The sequence below is a fragment of the Gymnodraco acuticeps genome, unplaced genomic scaffold (assembly GCF_902827175.1).
Source record: "Gymnodraco acuticeps unplaced genomic scaffold, fGymAcu1.1, whole genome shotgun sequence".
NCBI classification, from domain to species: domain Eukaryota; kingdom Metazoa; phylum Chordata; class Actinopteri; order Perciformes; family Bathydraconidae; genus Gymnodraco; species Gymnodraco acuticeps.
This window is the reverse complement of record NW_022991180.1, coordinates 5,972,673-5,994,589: the sequence shown is the minus strand read 5'-3', so window position 1 is coordinate 5,994,589 and position 21,917 is coordinate 5,972,673. Positions and strand designations below refer to the sequence as shown.

The following is a 21,917-nucleotide window of genomic DNA, read 5'->3' as shown; positions in this document are numbered from 1 at the left end:
ACATCCAATCTGCACTTCTCTCCATTGTCTTCCCCAGCAGACAGCCCAGTGAAGTAATGCTCTCGGCCAAATCCCCCCTCTGTGCAGACGCAGCCTCCCTTGCCCACAGATGCGCTCAGCTCTAATTAGGCAGACCGCTGGACGTGTTGCGGGGGGGAAATCTCTCTGCACAGACATATCGTCTAGTGGCAGCTTCACAGATTTACGTCTTTTCAGTTTATGTGCATGTGTATAAGCTGCTGCTATGAGAAAGACGGAGAGATTTACGATTAAAGGTGGGGTATGTAAGTTTGAGAAACCGGCTCGAGATGCACTTTTTGTTATATTCCATGGAATGCTCTTAACATCCCGATAGCAATGAATATCTTAAGTGCTTTGACAAAAAATCCATAAAGAAATGTCATCTGTGGAAGCCGTAGTACTGTAAAAAGCACGACCAATCATTTTAGCCGGCCCGGCTAAAGTAACTGGATGGCCTACCTGCCTGACAGCCTTCCATCTGTGCACAAACTTATCTCGTGCCCTCATTGGTCATGTGCGCGTTCGTGTGTGTTGGAGGAGGGGCTCTGTAAGGAAGTGGCAGATTTCTTCCGGCTGTGTATTTTCAAATTCTAGTGCACTCGAGCTGGTTTCTCCAAAATTACCTACCCCACCTTTAAGTGATGAACACAATCCTAACTTTTAATGTATGGCACAAAACAGCACTCAAAGAAATGCATGGCTGTGAGTGTGTATGTGCGTGTCCGTGCTGCAACATGTTACACTGCTTTACACAGCCCTGCCGCTTGTGCAGTTAGGGAGTGTACAGTATGCTTCAGATCTGCAGAAGTTGCTGAGCGCTCCCCTGAGACCTGCGTCATCAGCACAGAGGTTATTTCCTGTAGTTGAAGAGCAGCATGACTCTCTTCCTGTTCTGTGTGTGAAGAACCAGGTTTGTCCCCCGGTTCTCTCTTTACTGTACACAGGTTACGAGTTGCAGTTTGTTCACATACGTTTTTTGCTCTTTCATGCATTCATGATATCCCAAATAAAGATATCCCTGCCTGAATAATCCAATGACAAAGTTTCAGATTCTGAATACTGCAAGCCTCTTCAGCCTGGTTCTTTTTAGATGAATGTTTTAGATATTCCATTAGAGGCAAAAAAGGGAAACCTGTTACATACACTTTATATAAAAGTGTTTTCGCAGCTTTAACAAGTGACTTCTGTGATTCGATCACAAGTGGAAAGCTTTATATAACACACCTTTTGATTAAATCTCACTTTCCTGCTCTATATGCAAATAAACACAGTCAGAAGCATAGACTGTATATAGATAAAGGTCAGGATTTTAGTTTTAAATAAACAAAATTATGAATGGTGTGTAAACTGTACCAAGTGACAATGATGAGGCAGCTTTATTTTCTCTTCACCTCTTCTTAGCTGCGCTTGTGGGGGGTAACAAGAGAACAGAGGGAAAGCTTTTTTCATTTTCAAAGTCTTCAAAAAAGCGCTGCAGAATGAAATAGAAAACTCTTTTCATCATCTTTCAAGCTGTTGTAAATCACCTCTCTTTTTGAGGAACAGACACTCCTTTTGAGTAGACGCTCCTTAAATGTGGCCAAGGACACACTCGCATACACACTGCCAAAAGAAGGTGGCCTTATGTAACCCAAACCACCTCTGAGGGATTCAGATCTCAATGTGTCTAAGGTGCACCTGTAGAGCTTTCCATTTGAGATCATATCCCAAAAGACACATGTTAATACCGAGTCCAAGAGGGCCAAAGTCGCAGCAGCATAGCTCCTTAACAATGAAAGAGTAAAGCTAATATCTTTTGAAAATATTGATTTCAAATTCACGGTTTCATGTGAAAACACATTCATCGTGGTCATGGATTATGTCAAGATTAGCTGTAGGCCTAAAATATTGAGCTTGATGAAGAAGAAGCTCAACCTAAGGAAATATAGTGTACTATAGTGGGATATATCAGCATGGCACTGGCATGCATGTCGCAGCATCTCTAGAAACATTTATGGACTTGCTTGGGTATTTAGAGTTTACACTGTTGTGACCCAATTTCTAGAACACAGTGCAATGAAATGCACTAAAATATATAACAGCATTAATGAACTACAGAATGCACGAGCATCACAACCAGTGAAGTCTCCTCTCTTTCTGTCTGGTGCTTCTTTTGCTCCAACAGAAGAGCTGTTAGCTTCTGCCTCCCTGACGCATCTCCTCCCTCCTCTTCTGTGTCCCTGGGGGAGGCTTTGCAGCACAGTCCCTTCCAGCAGCTTCTTCCAAACAACAAAAACATTGTCTTATTTTATTTTCCCTCCCCTCCATCTCAATGGAGCTATTACTCTGCCTTATTCTGCATATGACCTGGGGGCGATAGGAGGCGGAACACATTGGCCGAGGATGATAATGTCTTTCCAAATAGCTGAAATCTGCGAGCTGCACTGCTCCGCTGGTGGTTTTGACGTTATTTGGTTTTGTTGCAGTACAGCAGAGTGGAAGAGAGTCGTACTCTTATTGAAGCAGTGTTATATGCTTTTTTTACATTAAGCATTAGCCCACTTACAACAGAATGAGGCACCAAAATGAATGTGTTTGTGCCAAGACGATCATGTCCAACTCGTCCACTTATTTATCCTGAATTAGGCCATCGGATTGACTTCCTAGATTTGAAGTGTATGATCTCCATGTTATGTTACAATCCTTCAAGGGACTTTTTTTTCATTTTTATAGCTCATTTTGTAAACAGTTTCTTCTTTCAAAATACAAATAAATTATAGTGAAAAGGCTGCAGAAAGAAATTAAATGTTACAGGTTTTTGCTTTCTAAAACATGTAACCTTTAAACTCTGATTATATAGGGAAATAAATGCCAATATACAAAGGATCTACTACAGCCTTGCTAAATGCTCTGTTAGTAGGTGCTGTGTGTAAGTACTAGTTGTACTCAGTGCTAGTTTGAGCTATATCATGCTAGCATGTTAACAATGGCAATGTTAACAGACTGGTGTTTAGCATATTATGTTTTTCAGCTTCACTATCTGAGTTTAACTTGTTAGCATGCTTACATTTGCTGTTTAGCACAAACATAAAGCTGAGATGGATGAGAATATTTTTTGTTTTGCGCTTATTTATTCATACATTTAGGATAAATTAAATTCTGACCAGGTGATAGCACTAGTTGAAATATATATCAACCGCGTATAAAGTTAACCTCACTCCAGGACCAGAAGAAAAGTTAGTGAATCGTCTTCATTCTCTGGGGACCAAAGTGGTGGAATGACCATGTGACATTTCAATAGTGCCATTCTATAGCTTAAAAAACCTGTGTATGTGTGTGTGTGCACGTGCGTGTGCTCTCGGAGTGGGGACCAAATGAACAGGCAGTAGACTGGTACAAATCTGACACTGGGACTCACTGCGACTACAAAGGGCTGAAATTTGATACACTTGCAAAAACAACCAAATCCTACAGGAGGTCTCCTTCAAGTTAAATTCTAATTCCCCATCCAAATGTTGGATGGGGAATTAGTGTTTTTCTTCACTTTTTTTCAAAGATAATTTTGCTGTTAACCGCACTTGGCAGAGATCAAACAAATATGGTGTTTTTTAAGCGTATGGGGCGGGGGTTGGAAATACATTTCTTAGTCGCACAGATAGAAAGGATTTCCTGTAACAGAAAAAGGCTTGTATATAAGGAGCTTCATTACTCCACAAGGACTTTATGAATTAAGTTTATAAGGTACAAAGACAGACATTTGTCATAACTGGTTGTGCCAATATGGCAATGATTATTGATTTATTACAAAAGGCCGTGATTAAAAAAAAAGAAAGCATTACAACCATAATTTAGCCAGGTAAGCTTCGTCATAAGTTTGGTTGTGTGCTTTTAATGCAATCAATTCTAACTTAATTTAATAATTTAGCTCAAAGCACACTGTATTAGTCATATCTATGCAAATGGGAAAGGTCTGCTGTTTGTTTTGCCTTTTTAAAATAATATAGTTTGAAAGGACCATCAGCAGCAGTTGCAAACCCTTCAAGCCTTCATACTGAACCAAGAGCAATATCACCATCTAGTGGCCCAAATTGAGTTTAGCTAAAAAAAAAAAAACAGTCCAGTCAGGAAATCTTCAAACCATAAGTAATGCTGACTTTCCATTCATTGTCAATTATTCGAAAGACAAATGGAAAGAGCGTGTGTCCTTTTAACAGGAGCTATCCTATTGAGGTCACCGAGGACATGAGTTACATTATATTATATATATATATATATATATATTATATTACATTATATATCATAGTATTAGTTGATGTGTATTTTGTCTTAATAATCTAAGCCTACAAAGAAACTATAAGACCTTGGAATAGTAGCCTACATTTATTTTCCTCCGAGTAGAAATATATAGTAGGATAAAATAGAAATACTTAAATAAATTACAAGTATACTTATCTTAGAAATTGCACTTAGTTACAATTAGTGATGGCGAGATGAAGCCTTATGGAGCTTTGAAGCTTTCCAGCCAATTGGTTTGCAAAAGGGTTCATTCATCTCATGAGGCTTCATCGTGGGCTTCATTTGAACACAACCCCCCCTGTTGGTCAAAGTGTGTAAAACAGGCAGATTGGACATCTCAACAGTGTGCTGTATCTCATACTGTGTCCCCAATGAGTAAAGCCTTAGAATAACTCTAAACAACGAACATTATCATATTTTCATGTTAACAATATTGTTTTTATTCCAGTTGAATGATTGTGATTGAAAAGCCTAAGGAGGCTGGTAAACATTGCAAAGAGAGATGTGTATTCCTTTATAATATTCATAAACTTAACCATGTTGTAGCCTGAGAAAGGCTAAACCATATCAAAGAATACATTTATTAACTACATTATCTCATTTAGCTGTAGCTTTATAAACAACAAAAAATACGTGTTCTTCAGTCGTTGAACCAGGGACCCTGCGATCATGAGTCAACTGCTTTCTAGCTGAGCCACAGCACACATGCTGATTTCCCCTGAAAACACTGAACGATATGTATTCCTGTATTTATTCATGTTTTTATTCCTACATTTATTTATGATTGTATCTATTTATACTTATGACATGTTCCGACCTCTATATAAGTGAGGGTCTGAGCTCTTTTAATTCCATTCCATTCCATGGTTCACTTCTTATTATTATACATCCATGGTATAATGAGGGTTCAACGGTTCAACCGATCGGAATCGCTTCCTGAAGCAGTCACGTGGCATCGTTTGTCATCGATGACGTCACTGGCCCAAAACGATACAAGCCTCGATACATTCCTCACAAAAAACTTCGGGGATTACTCGACACACGCTCCGAAGCCTCGGCGAAATACATAACATCACTAGTTACAACATTAGCCTACTTTCACCACTGCATTATTACACTTGATAACATACAGAACACCTCTCAGTTGTTTACTTCATGCACAGGTTTTATTGAAATGTATACCAAAAAAAGCATGATTCATTTTCTATTGGGGATCGAAACTGAAAGCAAGTAGGAATAACAACACTGAAACCCGCCTCCATAGTTTCACAGTAGGCAGTAGGGCGGTAACTGTAAGCAGGCATTTACTTTTTAATTCGGTTACAACATTTTATAAAGATACAACATGAAGACAGCTGATTCAAGCAAGTTTCCTTCGTGGTTTTTCATCGTCGGTTTGGTTTATCTTCGATCGGTGTAAGTAAAGTTACCACAGAGATGGCGTTTATGAGCTGTATACACCCGATGTACAGGCGTTAAGTCGCTATAAAAAGGAGAGGTTCAGATCGATTTGTGACAGAAATTACAACACCTGAGATCAAGATAGATAGGCTACGTAAAATCTAACTTTAAGGAAAGCGATTTTATTAAAACGTTATAATAGTTATAGGCTACCGTCTTGAAATTGTGATAGACATCGTTTTGTAATACTTTAGTTTCAGTTTAGTTTTTTGGTTCTCAGTCTTATATCCAGGTCAAAAGGAAAACAAAAATCAGTTGATCATACAGAACCACTGTTCGCAATATAAATATATAGCCTACACAGCCTATAATACGAATGTTAAAATACAATTTGGCTGTATAGAAAGACGGAAGTGGACCACGTTCTTGGATATAAACACGTACAGTCTGAGGTTTCAGGGAGAAACGTTGCATCATTTTCCAAACGCTTATTTATTTTGTGTATTTCAGTGCTTTAAGAACAGTTCTATGAGAAAATGTGAAAATTAAGAAATGATTTTCAGATGTATGTATGTGTTTTTTTCCAGGGACTTGTCATCTGCTCTAAGGGAAACCCAGCAGTGTGTTGATGGCACGTATGAGCACGAGGGTGTGACCTGTTGTCTGTGTGGTGCTGGTAAGTGTCAGGGGCTGTATGTACACTTCATAGAAACATAATAATCAGGTTAAGGTTTAGCTGTTTCCTTTTTTTAAGAAGGTGGTTTATCTTGGATACAATTGGATTCATTATGTAATGAAGGACTATGTAGGATTAATGTTTACTGAGCTACTTAAGATCCTGAATTAATAAATCAATCAATAATGTTTTTGAGGGCACTTTCACATTATAGGGCCTCAAGAATAACGTTTATTTTTGATCTTCAATGAGACCAATGCAAACAAATGTCCTTTGCCTTGAATCTAAATAAATGACTATTGTAATCTGTATCAGATAGTTTGGACTCTAGACACAAAGCATCCCTGAGAAGAAATATATTTTGGCCCTTTACTTTATAAACCAGCATTGTCTTTTGAAATCAATTATTTGACGTACAGGAAACCAATGCAGCTGTCTAATCTCTTGTATTAGGACAACTGTTTAGATGTCACCACAAAACCCCTGCTGCACAGGTCATGGTCTTTTGGGCCCTTTTTTTCTATCTGGGGCCCCTATACATTATTTCTTGGCATAATTCTATTTCTGTTGTATTTTTTGACACAGAACCTTAAGCTAAGCTAAGGACATTTCAATGTATTGGTGTCTGTTTTGCCATCAAAGAGGCTACAATACTAATTTACACTTGGTTTGCATATAGTGGGTGTGTAAATCATAAGTTGGCCACATATATTTTCTTCTGGCTCATGTGTGTTAATGTTGTAGGTACGTTCGTGGAGAGCCACTGCACTACGACTCAACCTGGAAAATGCACAAGCTGTAGGGAAGGGACATACAGCAGTCACCCTCATTTCCAGGAATCCTGTGAGCCATGCACATCCTGCTCACATCCCAATGGTAAAGACATAATGGGACTTCACCAGACTTCATAGGAAAAATACTGTTCCTGAAAGCAATGCAAATGTATGTCAGTCCTTCTAATGTTTAATGTGTTTTTACGGTCCTTTTAGCCAATCTAGAGTTGGACGTAACCTGCACCCGTGCCAGAGATGCCACGTGTCGATGCAAAAACAATCACTATTGCAGTATTGGTAAAGAAACCTGTCGAATCTGCTACCCCTGTAAAGAGTAAGTTCTGATCTTTCAAATGTTAACTATTAGATTTACGAATCTTCACACACACTCAGCTGCAGCTCCGCCGATTTCTCCGCCTGAGACGGCGGGACGCGGCGAGGCTGTGAGTCGGTGTGTGAGCACACACACAAACTCACAGCCAGGCTGTGGGTGTGTGTGTGTATTCGGGCTGGTTTCAGGCTGGGTTTCGCTGTGTCTCGCAGGCGGCCACTGGGCTCATAGGGAGGGGGGGGGGGGGCAGGAGCTCCAACAAGCCGTTTAGGACAGAGAGTGACATACACATACTATACAGAGATGCTGTATGAGAAACCAATGCGATTTTGGAAAATTACACAATATAAATCTATTTTAGTATACCTCAACAATGGAATTATGATCAGTAGAAATGACCATGACATGGGACCTTTAATGGTTTCTCATACTTGCTTTTATTTTGGTTCCAGATGTACTGAGGGTGTCAAAGTAGCCTGTACAACCACCAATAACACAGTCTGCAGTGAGAAAGCTGAAGGTATGCCATAGTTAGGCATTATTGCATTAGGGGGGCTTCAATTATTACATTGCCATCTCATTTATTAATTGTATCTTGTGTTTTCAGGGGGGTCTAACACTGGGTTGATAGTTGGCCTAACTGTCCCAATTGTTTTAATACTTCTTCTTGGACTTCTTGGATTCTTCTGGATAAGAAAACGCAACCGTGAGTATTTCTACTACTTTACCACTATATGTAAAGACCAGCAGAGGGCACTAAAACAGTGTGTTTCTCAATAAAAATAGGAAAGCAAAGGAATAATACTAATGTTCACATTCTATTTCTTACATTTATTTACATGTTTATATCAGCAGCATAACATTAAACATTGTCAAAGTGCTTGACAGAGGGGCTTTTCTTCTTTTCTTTTTTCACTTTTCAAGCACACCAGTTCAAATCCTATTATTGTTTCAAGTCCATCATAACGGGATACAATATATCCTTCTTAATTTGCTTTGATATGTTCCATTCTGTATAATTGTTTTGAGTCTTTAAATCCAGTGCACTTCAAATTTAAATCAAGAAACCTTCAGATGTAATTGCTGCTTTCGTATCTTTTTAACAATGTGTCTTGTTTTTTGATTATTTGTCTCACAATTGAAAGGAAATAATACCCCAGACGAAGAAAGAAATGGCCGTGCTGGTGGTTTGGTAAGCTATTCATCACTGTGATCTCTTTTCATCCATTTCTGAGATGTTTTGGCTTAGTCCTGTTTTAACTCACCTCAGCACACATGTGCACGTATGATTTACAATTTTCTGTCTCTTCTCTATTATTGGCAAAGCTGCCCCTTTCTGTAGGAGGTGCAGGTTAGTTTTCTGAAACCTTTGGTGTAAATGTTAGTGTGCTTGTTTTGTGTCTGTACTATTGTGGCATGGACATACTATTTGAAATCTGTAAAGATTGTGTAAGTGGTTTGTTATTTTATCAGAGTTGTAATTTGTTTATTAACATTCATTCTTCTTCTGTTTCTCAGGAGATTCCGTGCCTTAAAGGTAAGAAAAACATCAATGCACCTTTTTCAAATTGATGCAACATTAGAGGTATAATTGCTATTTCTCTATATTTTGAGTTTGTTAGAAGAAAGACTGGACTGACATTTATCATTATTCACTCGGATATTGTGTTAAAATCCTTCTTCGTCAACATGTTAGCTAGTAGCAGTGCAAGAAGCAGTGCAATGTATTAGTTGTCATGGCTAATGAAGTGATACGTCAATTTATTCCCAGTTGGTATAATCTGTAGGTCGTATAACTAAAACCTGTAAATCTCATATACGCTATTTTACCATTTCTTTGGCAACTTACCTGTTGCGTTTTTTATAGTTGTATTATTTTTTATGGCTCTTGCACAATCCTGCCTACAAAGCTCTGATTGCCACAGGTGTTTTTTTTAACCACTGTGTACTAGTACAAAACCAGACTTATCTGAGTAACTGGAGAGGTCTGAAATCAGGTTGGATTGCAGTATGGATTGTGCTTGATTTCCGTTTTACTTTGATACTTTTAAATATTTAAAATCTTTAAATCAAAATGATACAATTTCAATAAAGTTGTGATGATGTGTGTTGTGATTTGTTATGATAAGTGCCTTTTCCTTTGTTTCACGTTAGAACCACTTATTGATCGCGACCTGCCTGACATTGCAGAAATAATTGGATGGACGGATATGAAGGCTGTAGCAACACGCAGCGGTATGCTAGACACTTTTATTGAGAATTGTAAGCTGAACCACGTTGGTGACGCTCGGGAGCAGACACTCGAACTTCTAAAGGGGTTTGTGGAGAAGGAGGGCAGTCAGGCCCGAACTACCTTGATCCAAACCCTGCAAAAAAGTGGCAAAAGACGAATAGCAGAGAGGGTGATTGCTAAATTAAATTCTTCTGCTTGAATGTGTTTTTTGTAAGTGTAGATGTTTACATGATGTAAGACACTCTTACATCATGTAAACATCTACACTGACACATACACTATGTGTCCTCTAACCCGAGTCTTTCTGTCTCTAGTTAAACTTTGTAAAAGGCGAATTTAAATAAAGGAAGTATCTGGCAAGAAAATATCTCCATGGAGAAAAGCCATGAACGTGAGAACAGCAAAAACAGAGTGTAGAAAAGCTGAACGCAGGTGGAGAAAAAACAAATCTCCAAGTTCACTTGGAAAGATATAAAGAGAGACTCTGCATCTATAATCAGGAAGAAAAAAAAGGCACGACAGTCTTTATTCTCTGACATCATTACTAAAAATAAAAACAATTCACGCGCCCTGTTTGCAACCGTCAACAGACTAACAACCCCCCAGTGTCAGTAGCCTCTGTATTTCTATCCACCAGGGCCTGCAATGAATTCGCCTCCTTCTTCACTGACAACATTATGAAAATTAGACAAGCAGTCAGTGCCTCTGTACCAGGTACAGCAAATGTTTTGTCCCTGTGTCCACCTAAAGTCAATTCAGACATCATGACACAATTCCGTCAGATAAATTATAAAGACCTGGAGGACATTATTCAACATCTGAAATCCTCCTCCTGCAGCCTCGATATTATTCCAACACTATTGCTGGTTTTAAAGCATTAAATGTTTTAGGTCCAAATGATATTAACGATCTCCTGCAAAAATATGAACCATCCAGGAGTCTCAGGTCTTCTGGAGCGGGTCTGCTCTCTGCTACAAGAGTCAGAACTAAACATGGGGAAGCAGCATTTAGTTGTTATGCCCGACCATCTGGAACAAACTGCCTGAATCCTGCAGGTCAGCTGCAACTGTTGATACTTTTAAATCAAGATTACAAATGTATCTTTTTGAGGCTGCATTTGAATGAGGATTCAAACTGCAGTATGGCTTTTTATCCATGTATTTTATACCGGTTGTTGATTTTATTATCTTTGTTTTTTAAATGCCTGTTTTTAAATGCCTTTTTTTATGTGCTTCCACTGTATTTGTTCTTAAATGTCTTTAATTGTATTTTGTAAAGCACTGGGTTGCCGTGTGCTGAAAGGTGCTGTATAAATAAACTTGCCTTGCCTTTAAAGTTTCGAGGAATCCTGTGATCAACATGGTATTATGGGGAAAATTCATAATATATGATAAGTATTCAATAATGGGTTAAGAGGTCTTGCACCACTAATATTAGCAGTTGTGAAATTGTATGAAATTGTTCAAAAAGATTACATTGCCTACTCAGAATTGTGCCTCTCTGACAGTGTTGATGTAATGATGTTGGTCAAGCAGCTTGTGTATATTGTGCAATCAAACTCAATACAAGTTTTATTATCAAAGTGTTACATCAATTTTGGTTTGTAATATGCTGTGAAATTATGACATGTCTATTTGAGATATTATAATATATTTTTTTAAACTAATTTAAAACTGCAATACCACAGTACATCTTATATCCTATTGCACTCTCTCAATATAAAAACACTGCTTCCCACAATTGTTTTATTATTATTATTAAGTAATTTTAAAGTGTGCTAAATCCTGATTATTTTCATATCTCTTTTCCTCTCCTGTACCCACATCCATGTTCCTGTGTCTAAGTGTCTACCAATAAGTATTATTTTATGGGAACTAAGTCTTGAACTAGAGTGTAGGAATACTCTGTTACAAGTAAAAGTCATGCATTAAAAATTGTACTCAAAGTCAAAGTTCTTACTATGCAAATTGCCCCATTTCACAATCATATACTGTGCAAATCAAATGTACTTATTATAATTATGGAGGTATTAATGTGTTTATCATAGCTGGTAAACGTGGAACTCATTTTAATTACTTTATTTACTGCTGGGTATGATATCAATCCAGGTGTAACTAATGTCACATTTTATATCATTAATCCATATCTGCAAAGTAACTGAAGGTTTAAAGTACATGTCATGGAGTAAAAGTACAAATATTTACCTCTGAATTGTAAGTACAAGTACAAAGTTGCAGAAAATGGAGGTACTCTCATGTAATGTACAAATAGGTCAAAATTGTACATGAGTAAATTTTTTAATTTTTAATTTATTTATCCTTTATTTATCCAGGAATGTCCCATTGAGATACAAGATCTCTTCTTCCAAGGAGTCCTGACCATGTAGCCTGCTTAGTTAATTTACAACACTGGCTTGGCTTCAAATGGTTACTTTGATAAATAATTGATCTGACACATTCCAAGTAATAGATGCATAATTTGCAAATTTCCCCAAATAAATCTGGCAACAGTGAAAAAAGGCAGGTTTGTATTAGTTCACTATGCGATGAAGTAAATAGACATCTTGACATTTCAAAAGCTGAGAAAATAATATGATAATACCAGGAAATAAATGGAAATGTTCAGGCACAACACCCTCCTCTCAGTTTAAGATGGCTATTTTGGTTGAGGAGAGGAAGCTGGGCGGTGTCTTCCTTTATGGGTGGAGCACAAAGTCAGGAAATGAGTAAGAGAAAAAAACGGTTTCCCTCCCATATGAGTTTGGTGAGGATGCGTAAACCGGAGAGCCCAACATACGTTTATCAGGATGGACGTAACGGGAAAACGGCATAAAGGTAGGTTTGAATCAACTATTTCTACACCATAGTAGTATTCTTAATGTTTTACTAAACGGTACAACGACAAAGTGTCGTGTGCGTTCAAGCGTGCAATTAAGTCCCCCAGATGATGCCTGTTACGTATGTTTGCTAAAAGGGAAACTTGACTTTGTCGTGGTCGTCAAATCTTTACACATCGACACACAGAGTACTGTTTGTTTAGCTTTAAAGTGACTCATGTTTCTGGTGTTTTATCTTTTTTACCGCGACATTTCCATGATGAGCCGAGCGGTTACTCAGTCACTATTGTGTTGCTAAGACAACCAAGGAGGTAACATTTGGCACTGTGCAATAACTGTACAAGTACACAGACACGTCATAGTGTGTGATGGAAACATGTTACAGTTAGGCTGCTTAGTACTAAGCAGCCTAAAACAGGGCTGCTTACTCAGCAGGGGTAATAGAAGTTATATAATGTTGTTCAAGTAGCTACAAAGCAGCAGTGGAGAGTAAAGAAGTACATTTACCAGTGGTGGAATGTTACTAAGTACATTTACTCAAGTACTGTAGGCTATAGACAATTTAGGCCTACTTGAGAACTTTCATGTGATGATACTTTACTATTTGTATATAGTGGTAACTAAGAGTATTCAACTCAGAAACAAAAAACTAGCTAAGGATTCAGGCTTTATATTGCCTACACATGTTCTGTAATAAATAGGCTACCTCTCAAATTTTTTTTTAATGAAATGCAGTACAGTCCTCTCTCTGTCTGGATTAATGTTTGTTTGGATGGACTGAGCCCTGTTGGTGTTGGAGAACAGCCCAGTGAGTTAGTCATGGGAAGTTTCCTGCGCTCTGTGGCCACACACACACACACACACACACACACACACACACACACACACACACACACACACACACACACACACACACACACACACACACACACACACACACACACACACACACACACACACACACACACACACACACACACACACACACACACACACGCTGCCACTTCTGCTGTCATTTTAAATGTGAACTCTGACAGAACAGCTCATAATCTTATGATCGTACTGTGAGATCATGATGTTCCCTTTTCTTGTTTACTTATTAGAAGTCCCATTTGAGGGCACTATATGTAGTACTTTAAGATTACAATGATAGTAAAAACGAATTCAGTGTGTCCTTAACAGAGCAGTGTGCAGTTGTCTCTTTAACTTTTACCAAGAGCTTGGAACATAAGCAAGAGACTTGTGTCATTTCCTGTTCTGTAGTTTATTGCATTACTTCTTGCTTATTTGATGACGTTCAGGAAGGAACATAATAACGTCAAGGCGAGTGTTCCCTACAATGTTTCACTTATAAGCCAAATGTAATATATAGTCTTTTGGGGATATTTTTCAGGAAGAGGGTGTTGTTCTTTTTTTGCAGGGACAAACTGTTAACAGGATGTAAATGCTAACAGGCACAAAGTTAGTTACAAAATAGGGTTATCAGAGAAAGGCCCAATGTTCTTTCCTCCCATGTTTCACACTCTGATACTGGACGAGTGCGTGACTCAGCCCACTGCCTCTATATTTAGAGCTGTATCAATCTATGCTTCCCAATGGAGTGTTTTACAAAAATAGCTGGATTGTTTTTTCATATATCGTGTTCTTTATGTTTTATTCAGCATGCTAACATTTATTTTTGTCTTCAATCCACTTGTCTTCTCAATAAAATCCAACTGTTTCTGTGTTTGTTTCAGGGTCTGAGCTACATCTGCCCAGACATCTGCGATGTGCTTCAATGTGTGTTTGTTAGAAACAAGCTGAAGATGCAGGGGGCCATTGCACGAGTGTGTATGGTGGTGACTGCTGCCATATTAAACCACCCCTTGCTCTTTCCCCAAGAGAACACCACACCTCCAGAGCAGGAAGATGAGGTGATCGCTCGAATGCGGGAGCACCAGGAGAGGCTGGAAATGGAGCAGGCAAGGCTGGAGAATGAGCTTTCACAGTTGGACTCAAAGCAGGAAGAGCAATCTAGCTCAGAGGAAGGATACAGTTGGTACTTGTGGAGCACCGTGTCTTTTGTCATTTTCTTCACGATTGAGATGTGCAGGGTGAATCTTTCTGACGCAGAAATACGTCCGGTTGAGGATGAAGACCTATTATCAGAGAGTGGTGTCATCACCCCCAGGACGATGGTGCTGGATAAGGTTGTCCTGAGCAACTTCTGCGACAAATCCAACTACACTTTGTCTCATGAAAACTGGAGAGTGAGGGAATTTGTCGAGGGTTTTGCCGATGACTTGCTGGAGTCGCTCAGGAGTGTCTGTGACGGGGAGGCAGACATGGAAGTTGGGGACTTTGTCGGGATTGGAAGCATGTTTGAGTCTTGGAAGGTGTGCAAGCCACTGACGTGCGACCTTATAGTGCCTTTCTCACCTCCAGATCCGTACTCCTTCCAGTTTGACTTGTGGTGCAGCCCCTCCTGTGACATGCCTCCAGACATGCAGGGCTGTGGTAAGATAAAGGTGGACGGCTTTCGGGAGGACAAGGAGGGATGTCTTTGTGGCTCTGCTAACTTGGGGGAGGACATGCTCTGTCTGTTGCATGGGGGGGAAGACACAGTCCAAGTGGAACATAGTCCTGAAGAACTGCTGTGCTCTAGAAACACTCATTTGTTGACTAAAGATCAAGTCACGAAGTGGTTTCAGATCACTTTAACCAAAGCGTGGGGCCGCATCTCTCACAAATACGACTTTGAGGTTACATTTGGCCACCTGGATGCAGCCGGTGCACTCAAGATCCGATTCCGTTCGTGGAAAGTCATCGTAATGAACATTATACCCGTTGTTCAGTTGGAAGGTACGGATGCTTATTTTGTCCCACACTTTCCATCAGATTATGTCAGCTCTCCCGACCCTTACTGGACCCTCTCGCTTGCTGTCTACGAGAGGAGTTTGCTGAAACATTTTGCTAAACGCCTGCCACAAAACTCCTGTCATTTACACTGCCTTCAGATTGTGACTTTTCTACACAGAAAGCAAACGGTACTCACGGGGAAAAGTGCCCTCACTAACTACCACCTAAAGACTGCCCTGTTGCACTTGTTGCTGAGTAAAAGGCCCTCTGTGTGGGGCATTGAGGATACTGAGCAAAGGCTTCGGGATGTGCTCAGCTTCTTGCAGAGGAGCCTACATGAGAAGAGACTTCATCACGCTCTGATTGGGAACAGTCAAGTGCCGGAAGAAGTGCAGCTGCCTGAGGTTATTAGCAAAGCAGAGCCCATCAATCTGTTCCGTTCTTTATTTTTGCAGAGGGAGCTTTATGCCGCAACAGTCAGGCATTTCAAAGAGATGTTGAGAAATGCACCTGTGCTCATACAGGAGTTCACACCGCCCTTATCAAATGGAGGTTTACACCACAGGCTAGAGGAAAATGTGTGAGCTTAGGCCAGGGTTTCTTCAAAAGGAAACCACCAACTGATCTTTAAATATCATTCAATGTTACTACGAACAATGTTATAAATAGTTACACCAGACGAGTACTCAAATGAAAAGGTGAACATACAACAGTTCTCTTGAAATCATGTGGTGACTTGAGCTGTTGCCTTGTTAAATTAAGTCTGCAGGATCGCTTCTGAAGCTTAAAGGTGGTAGGGCTGCACAATTATTCGAAATGATATCAAAATTCAAAGTATAGACAAGTGCAATATTCAAATTGCAGGAAGCACAATATTTGTCTAAATACGTGTTGGTATACAATTTTGAATAAAGTATTGTACAGCTGTAAGAGATATCCCAGCCAACAAATCCTACTCTACAGTCTTACCAAAACATTGTAAGGTATGGATCGTCTGTACAATCAATATACTTTCCAATGAATATTGATAACTATGATTTAAAAATAAACAATTCCTTCAGTTTTTTTAATCATATCAGTCAGTTGTTATTTACAAATCATGCAGCCCCACTTAATTCATATTGCTTGTTTTGCAGATGTAACCTGGATGAGAGATTTTCAGTAGATATCCCTCTGCTTTAAATTATCACCATTTAACAAAAAATACCCAAATAGCTGTTTTTGTTGGGGTAACATTTTACAGAAATACCTGATAATGCCGGTCTAACCAGGGAATCTTTTTCCTAACAGTAAAGCTGTGGTTTTGTTTTCATTTATATCAATTTCAATCTCATGGCAACTATTACATTTTGTGATGTTCAATGTTTTTTTACTATTATAAAAGCAAAGTGTGTTATATTGTTGTGCCTATTACATTTCTACTGTGTTGTCAATTTATTAAATTGGACAACCTTGATAAGCAAGGAGGAAAAACATTATTTCGTTTATTAGTGTATCACACAGACTAGAGTCATATCATCTACATTTTTTATTAGAAAAAAAGTGCCACATTATTGAAAAAACATTGAGTCATATTTTCCTTTCCGTACCTCATTAAGGTTTATATTTAATATTTATTTAATAACAAATCAAGACTTATTATTTCCAATAAACACAATTCCTGTATCCATTTAATGTTAACTCATGATATCTGTTGCAAAATATTTTCCTATGACAAAGTTGTAAACACAGACATGATCCCAAACCTGGATATGAATAGAAAAATGGGACGGTTTTAGATTTGATCACTTCTGTTCTACAGGCCGTAGTCATAGTCTGGCTTCCCCTCCTGGTAAGACTTGTAGAAGGCCTTGTAGGTTTCTGCACTGTGCATGCAGGCTTTGACCGCCGTGTCCTCTGACATGCGCTCTGTCCACTTCTTCAACTCAGGTGTGCCACCAAGGCAGCTGAAATAACAACGGGAATTGAATAAGTAATTAAATCACAACATATAAACACAAGATTCATATCTGTTCAGGTGAGATTCCCTGCTCTTCAAGTCTTGCTTCTGGACTTTACCTCATATTTGAACAGTTTGCTCGTCTTCTCTATGGTTACCTTGAATGTTTTTGGAATGCTTCCACAAATAAAATGTATTTATTTTTTAATGTCCTGAGGAGTTGTTACTTACTGTTTGAGTTTCATAAGCTCCAGCCTCTCAAACCACGGCCACATCATGTAGTCGATCAATGTGATGGAGTCACCACCAAAGAACCCAGTCTTCTTGTTAACTAGGTCCTGAAAAAATTATGTTTATGTTGTAAAACACTGAAAACTAGCCAGGTACAGACATCGAAGACAGACACTTGGGTGAACTCACTCATTATCTTTGACGGTTATTTACGATTCATAAAGAATCAGTTGTGCTTAAACTATTTCCTTGTGACAATCTACCACACCACATGTCTGGTGAATGTGTAAAGAAGCACTCAACTTTGCAACCTACCTCATTTAATTTGGCAAACTTCTCTTTCAGTTCTCCTTCCAGTGCTGAGACATCCTCGCCATTCTTTCTCCCCATTGGGATCTTGTAGAAGTAAGGTACTACCTGTAGAAAACAAAAGCATTATTCCACTATCTCATGGTCCTAACAGTAGACATGTACACTAAAAAAAGAACAGGATTAAGAAGTCCTTATATAAGATACCTTGGAAAAATGCTCCAGCATCATCTTCTGTTGGGCTTTACCAAAAGGAGAGGGAGGAAGCAGCTTCTTCTCAGGGTAAACTTCCTCCAGGTACTCGCAGGTGATGGGAGAATCATATACCACCTCCCCAGAGGGGTTCTCCAGGGTTGGGACTAGCCCGAGAGGATTCTTCTTAAGAAACCACTCAGGTTTGTCCTTCAGGTTGATGTTCATGGTCTCATGCCTGAGAGGGAAAACAGGTTTTGCATTTTTAATCAAAAGCATGGATTACAGGTATTTATTTTAATACAATGGCAATCTATAGATCTATGGAAATGTAAAGTAAAGCATCATGAAATGTTTTTTTACTTGATCCCTTTGGCAGCCAGCACTAATCTGGTCCTTTGGGCGAAAGGGCAGAATCTCATGCTGTAAAGTCTGATTTTGCCATCCGGGACTGGACCAGGTGCAGCACTTCCTGTGAGAACAAGAACATGACAAAGTGCTTAGGGAAACGTGATTTATGTATTCTACCATTTATATATTATGTAAAAATTAACATTGAATCTGACCTGTTACCGTCTTGTACTTAAATCATTGTGCCCTACATTCACGTATCCATTTCATGGCACTTTGTACTTCAACCTCAAAGTGCTTTATACTCTGATTCATCTTATAGCTACAGTAACACGTTTCTTTGTTTCTACCTACCACACAAATAATCCTTTTATAATGCATATGTAGTGGGTCATTCTCTTGAATGCAGCTCAAGGCCCGACTCCTCCCCAAACACTCCCCTCATTAGAGCAGAGAATAAAACGGACCTGGTTGCGCTTTGTTCTTTCCTTTGGCTCTTTGGTCATGGTCACTGGTACAGGTAGGCTGCGTAAGTTATTATATGATACATTGGTCTCAGTTCTACTAGTATTTTATGCTCACTTTCTGCTTCTTGTCCTGAAGTTCAGTAGGGTTACAAAACCTCTTCCTGTGGTGAGTAAGGCAGAACCTGAATTGTTTGTATGCCACATGTTGAGCCATTTTTAACCATTGCTTTTAGGTTCACCTGCTGCCGTGAACATTTCTGCTTTGTGCTGTTTTATCCTTGGTTTATTAGTTTTATTTTTATTTAGTGTTTTGCTTTGTTTTTTGTTAGCTAACACTGTTTTTGTTGAATTAGTTTTTGTTTATTATTTTTCTTTAGTTTGTTTTGATTAGTTTAGCTTGTTTTGCAGTAGCCTACCACCCCATTAACTGGCCTCATTCCACTTTTTAGTTTTGAACCCATTTGTGGAATAATATCATAGATAATTTTAACTGAATATTTCTTGTTTTCTAATCAATGATTTTTATCTTGCAGCACCATTTCCTGAGTTTCCTTTTTTTTGGATTACATTTAATAAAAATTACTTTATTTTGAAACATGCCCCTCAGTTCTTGAACTTGTGTCCTGATTTATTGCATTGTCTTTTTGTGTCTATGTTCTGGGGTGTAAGGCCCAGGTGGTGTCGATTATTTCACCCCCTTTTTTTAAAGATCAAATATAATTTTCAAACCCACCACCCCACCACACATACTTACGAATTACAAGACATTAAAATGCTTCATCCATGGTCGCCTTACTTTTGATACTCTAAGGCTCTAAGGAGCAAACATGCCTGATAATACCTTTGTTCTTTTTGAAAGTAGTAGATTATTTTTACATATTAGTATTGCTACTTCAACTTTAAATATTGAATCTCACATAGTTACTCCTTTCACCAATGTAAGACTGGTCTGTATACACTTTTTCCTTTTGGCCTTTTATAGGCACATGTATGAGGGACTATCAGTGGCGAAGAACTCCTGACATTTGATTTATTATCACAGAGTCAATATATACGCTGTAATAATACAGTCTTCAATTAAGCATTACACAATTCAATGAAAGGACTTGGTCATTTGTAAAGCACTCCTGACAGCTACTGTCGGCTTTATGGGCTCAGCTGATCAGATTGTATAATGCATAGTCATCATGACTCTGCAGACATTTCGCATCTGTCATTACTTGTCAAGTTTTGAAGCATGACAGCATTATTCAGAGAGGAGGTAAAGAAAGGGATCTCAAACGTCTGGCGGGATGTGCAAATCCGTGAAGAGAGTTTAAATATAAAATAAATGTAGTGCAGTAAAAGTGCACGATTTACTGCAATAGTAGATGTACAAAATAGCAAAAAAAGTACAGTGCACGTCTTCATTGGAGTACTTGAGTAAATGTACTCGTTTACTTACCACTGATATTTAGCAATGCATGCAGTTGACAATATTACATTTTAAAGGAAGTGAACATTAACACGCGTTTTGGTTTAGATGGTAGCTCGCTAACAAAATATGACTTGCTCCGTCAGTTATCCGAATAATTGCTGTTCATCTTACCTTTGGCGAAACTCTTTTCAGTAGACATGTTTGCACTGCAGCTGGTAACCTCAGTACCGTCAGAAAAGGTGTGTAAAAGACGAGTGTACTCGTCAAGCGTGATGTGGCTGTATTATTTAATGTTTCTTGTACTTCCGGTATGGGCGCGCCGATAACGTTTCAGCCAATAGCGTTAAGAGTTTTTTGGTTGCCAAGGATACGCAAAGACTCACTCTTTCTTTTGTCGGTTGTATCTGTGGGGAAACAAGTTTAATTTAACTCTGTCATGTTATTTCTGTATTAAAATGGATGACATTGGAAGTTTAGATGTCAGGTATGTCACCACTTCAAATATAAATCTATGTATTTATTTTCTGTCGCATATTCACTGTTAATTCACTGTTTTCTAGTTTGTGCCTCACGCATTAGCGTACATACGGGTCACAGAGATATAGGAGCTAACCCCCGTATGTATGCTAGCTAATACCTGGCTGTCTTGCTCCCTCCAGGTGGATACAAGGTTTTACAAACAAATGTATCGAGTTTGTCGACAACAAGACAGTATGTTATACATGTGGGTGTCATATTTGTTTCCTCAACCTGGAGACAAAAAAGCAAAGTGTGCTTCAGAGTCCTGGAAGAGGCATTGGTGCCTTGACAGCTAATAGCAAAAATGGAACTTTTGCTTTCTCAGAAGAAAAGCTATCCCCATCTATATTTGTGTACTCTTTTCCAGAGTTACAGTTGAAGAATGAATTAAAAGGTAAGAATTTCCCCTCCAGTTAAGATCACATTATTTTACCAACAGTAGCCTATTGGGTTTTGTTTGTTTGTTTGTGCATCAATAATACATGTATATGTTTCAGATAAACACTAAATAATTCCCATTGATTTTTTCCTAGGAGCTGCACAAACTGACTACAAATCTCTGACATTAAGTGAAAGCGGTCCTTATTTGGGATGCTGTTCCTCTTTTCCAGACTACACCATAACAGTGTGGTAAGCTAATAAATACTCTTTATATTGTGCACTATTTTCCGTTATGTTTATTTAGGCTAAGTAGCTATGTTACTGTAATCATGACTGTGATCCAGGAACTGGGAAATTGCTGAGCCACTTTGTACACAACCGCAAGCTGGGCAGGATGTCATTTCTTTGGTGTTCAACCCCCTGAATTGGCTCCAGCTCTGTGCTTTGGGCACTACAACCCTCACTGTCTGGAATATTGAGAAGAGTGACAGCTTTCATGTTCTTAAACCAAGGTAAAGCAGACTTAGCTGTACAAGCAAGTATTCAAAAATCCAAATTGATATATTTTAACAAGATTTTCTTTACATTTTTGATGTAAAATGTATTTAACTGATAAATTGACATACATTATCTGCATTTTTACTGTTCGTACCATAAGCAGCGAGTTTAATGTGGACTGAAAAACACAAGCAGCACCTACATAATACGGTGTCATACAATAATATGT

The 21,917-nt window shown here is 38.7% G+C and overlaps 4 protein-coding genes across 6 annotated transcripts in view; 3 read left to right on the top strand and 1 right to left on the bottom strand.

Moving 5' to 3' along the window:
• The first annotated feature begins 5,303 nt into the window (after nucleotides 1-5,303).
• Nucleotides 5,304-11,655, top strand: LOC117560755 (tumor necrosis factor receptor superfamily member 23-like). The gene is made up of 9 exons (XM_034237754.1): nucleotides 5,304-5,712; nucleotides 6,285-6,373; nucleotides 7,118-7,249; nucleotides 7,363-7,480; nucleotides 7,930-7,997; nucleotides 8,085-8,183; nucleotides 8,623-8,669; nucleotides 8,996-9,014; nucleotides 9,632-11,655. The coding sequence occupies exons 1-9, from the start codon at nucleotides 5,642-5,644 to the stop codon at nucleotides 9,907-9,909; spliced, it is 921 nt and encodes a 306-aa protein (XP_034093645.1). The 5' UTR covers nucleotides 5,304-5,641; the 3' UTR covers nucleotides 9,910-11,655.
• Nucleotides 11,656-12,208: 553 nt separating this feature from the next.
• On the top strand, nucleotides 12,209-17,531 carry itprip (inositol 1,4,5-trisphosphate receptor interacting protein). Its single transcript, XM_034237750.1, has 2 exons — nucleotides 12,209-12,544; nucleotides 14,283-17,531. Exon 2 carries the CDS (start codon nucleotides 14,352-14,354, stop codon nucleotides 15,966-15,968), a length of 1,617 nt encoding a protein of 538 aa, XP_034093641.1. The 5' UTR covers nucleotides 12,209-12,544; nucleotides 14,283-14,351; the 3' UTR covers nucleotides 15,969-17,531.
• Nucleotides 16,959-20,606, bottom strand: LOC117560753 (glutathione S-transferase omega-1-like). The gene is made up of 6 exons (XM_034237751.1): nucleotides 20,462-20,606; nucleotides 18,419-18,527; nucleotides 18,071-18,293; nucleotides 17,870-17,971; nucleotides 17,555-17,661; nucleotides 16,959-17,330 (listed from the first exon to the last, which is right to left on the bottom strand). Exons 1-6 carry the CDS (start codon nucleotides 20,487-20,489, stop codon nucleotides 17,180-17,182), a joined length of 720 nt encoding a protein of 239 aa, XP_034093642.1. The 5' UTR covers nucleotides 20,490-20,606; the 3' UTR covers nucleotides 16,959-17,179.
• cfap43 (cilia and flagella associated protein 43) overlaps nucleotides 20,540-21,917 on the top strand; it is a 21,792-nt gene continuing 20,414 nt past the window's right edge. For all 3 annotated transcript variants that reach the window (XR_004571232.1, XM_034237749.1, XM_034237748.1), the window contains exons 1-4: nucleotides 20,540-20,774; nucleotides 20,950-21,203; nucleotides 21,343-21,439; nucleotides 21,535-21,702. Coding sequence is in view for 2 of the 3 variants with exons in the window: in XM_034237749.1 (XP_034093640.1) it covers nucleotides 20,746-20,774; nucleotides 20,950-21,203; nucleotides 21,343-21,439; nucleotides 21,535-21,702 (548 nt within the window). In the remaining variant the exon portion in view is untranslated. The remainder of the gene's footprint in view (nucleotides 20,775-20,949; nucleotides 21,204-21,342; nucleotides 21,440-21,534; nucleotides 21,703-21,917) is intronic.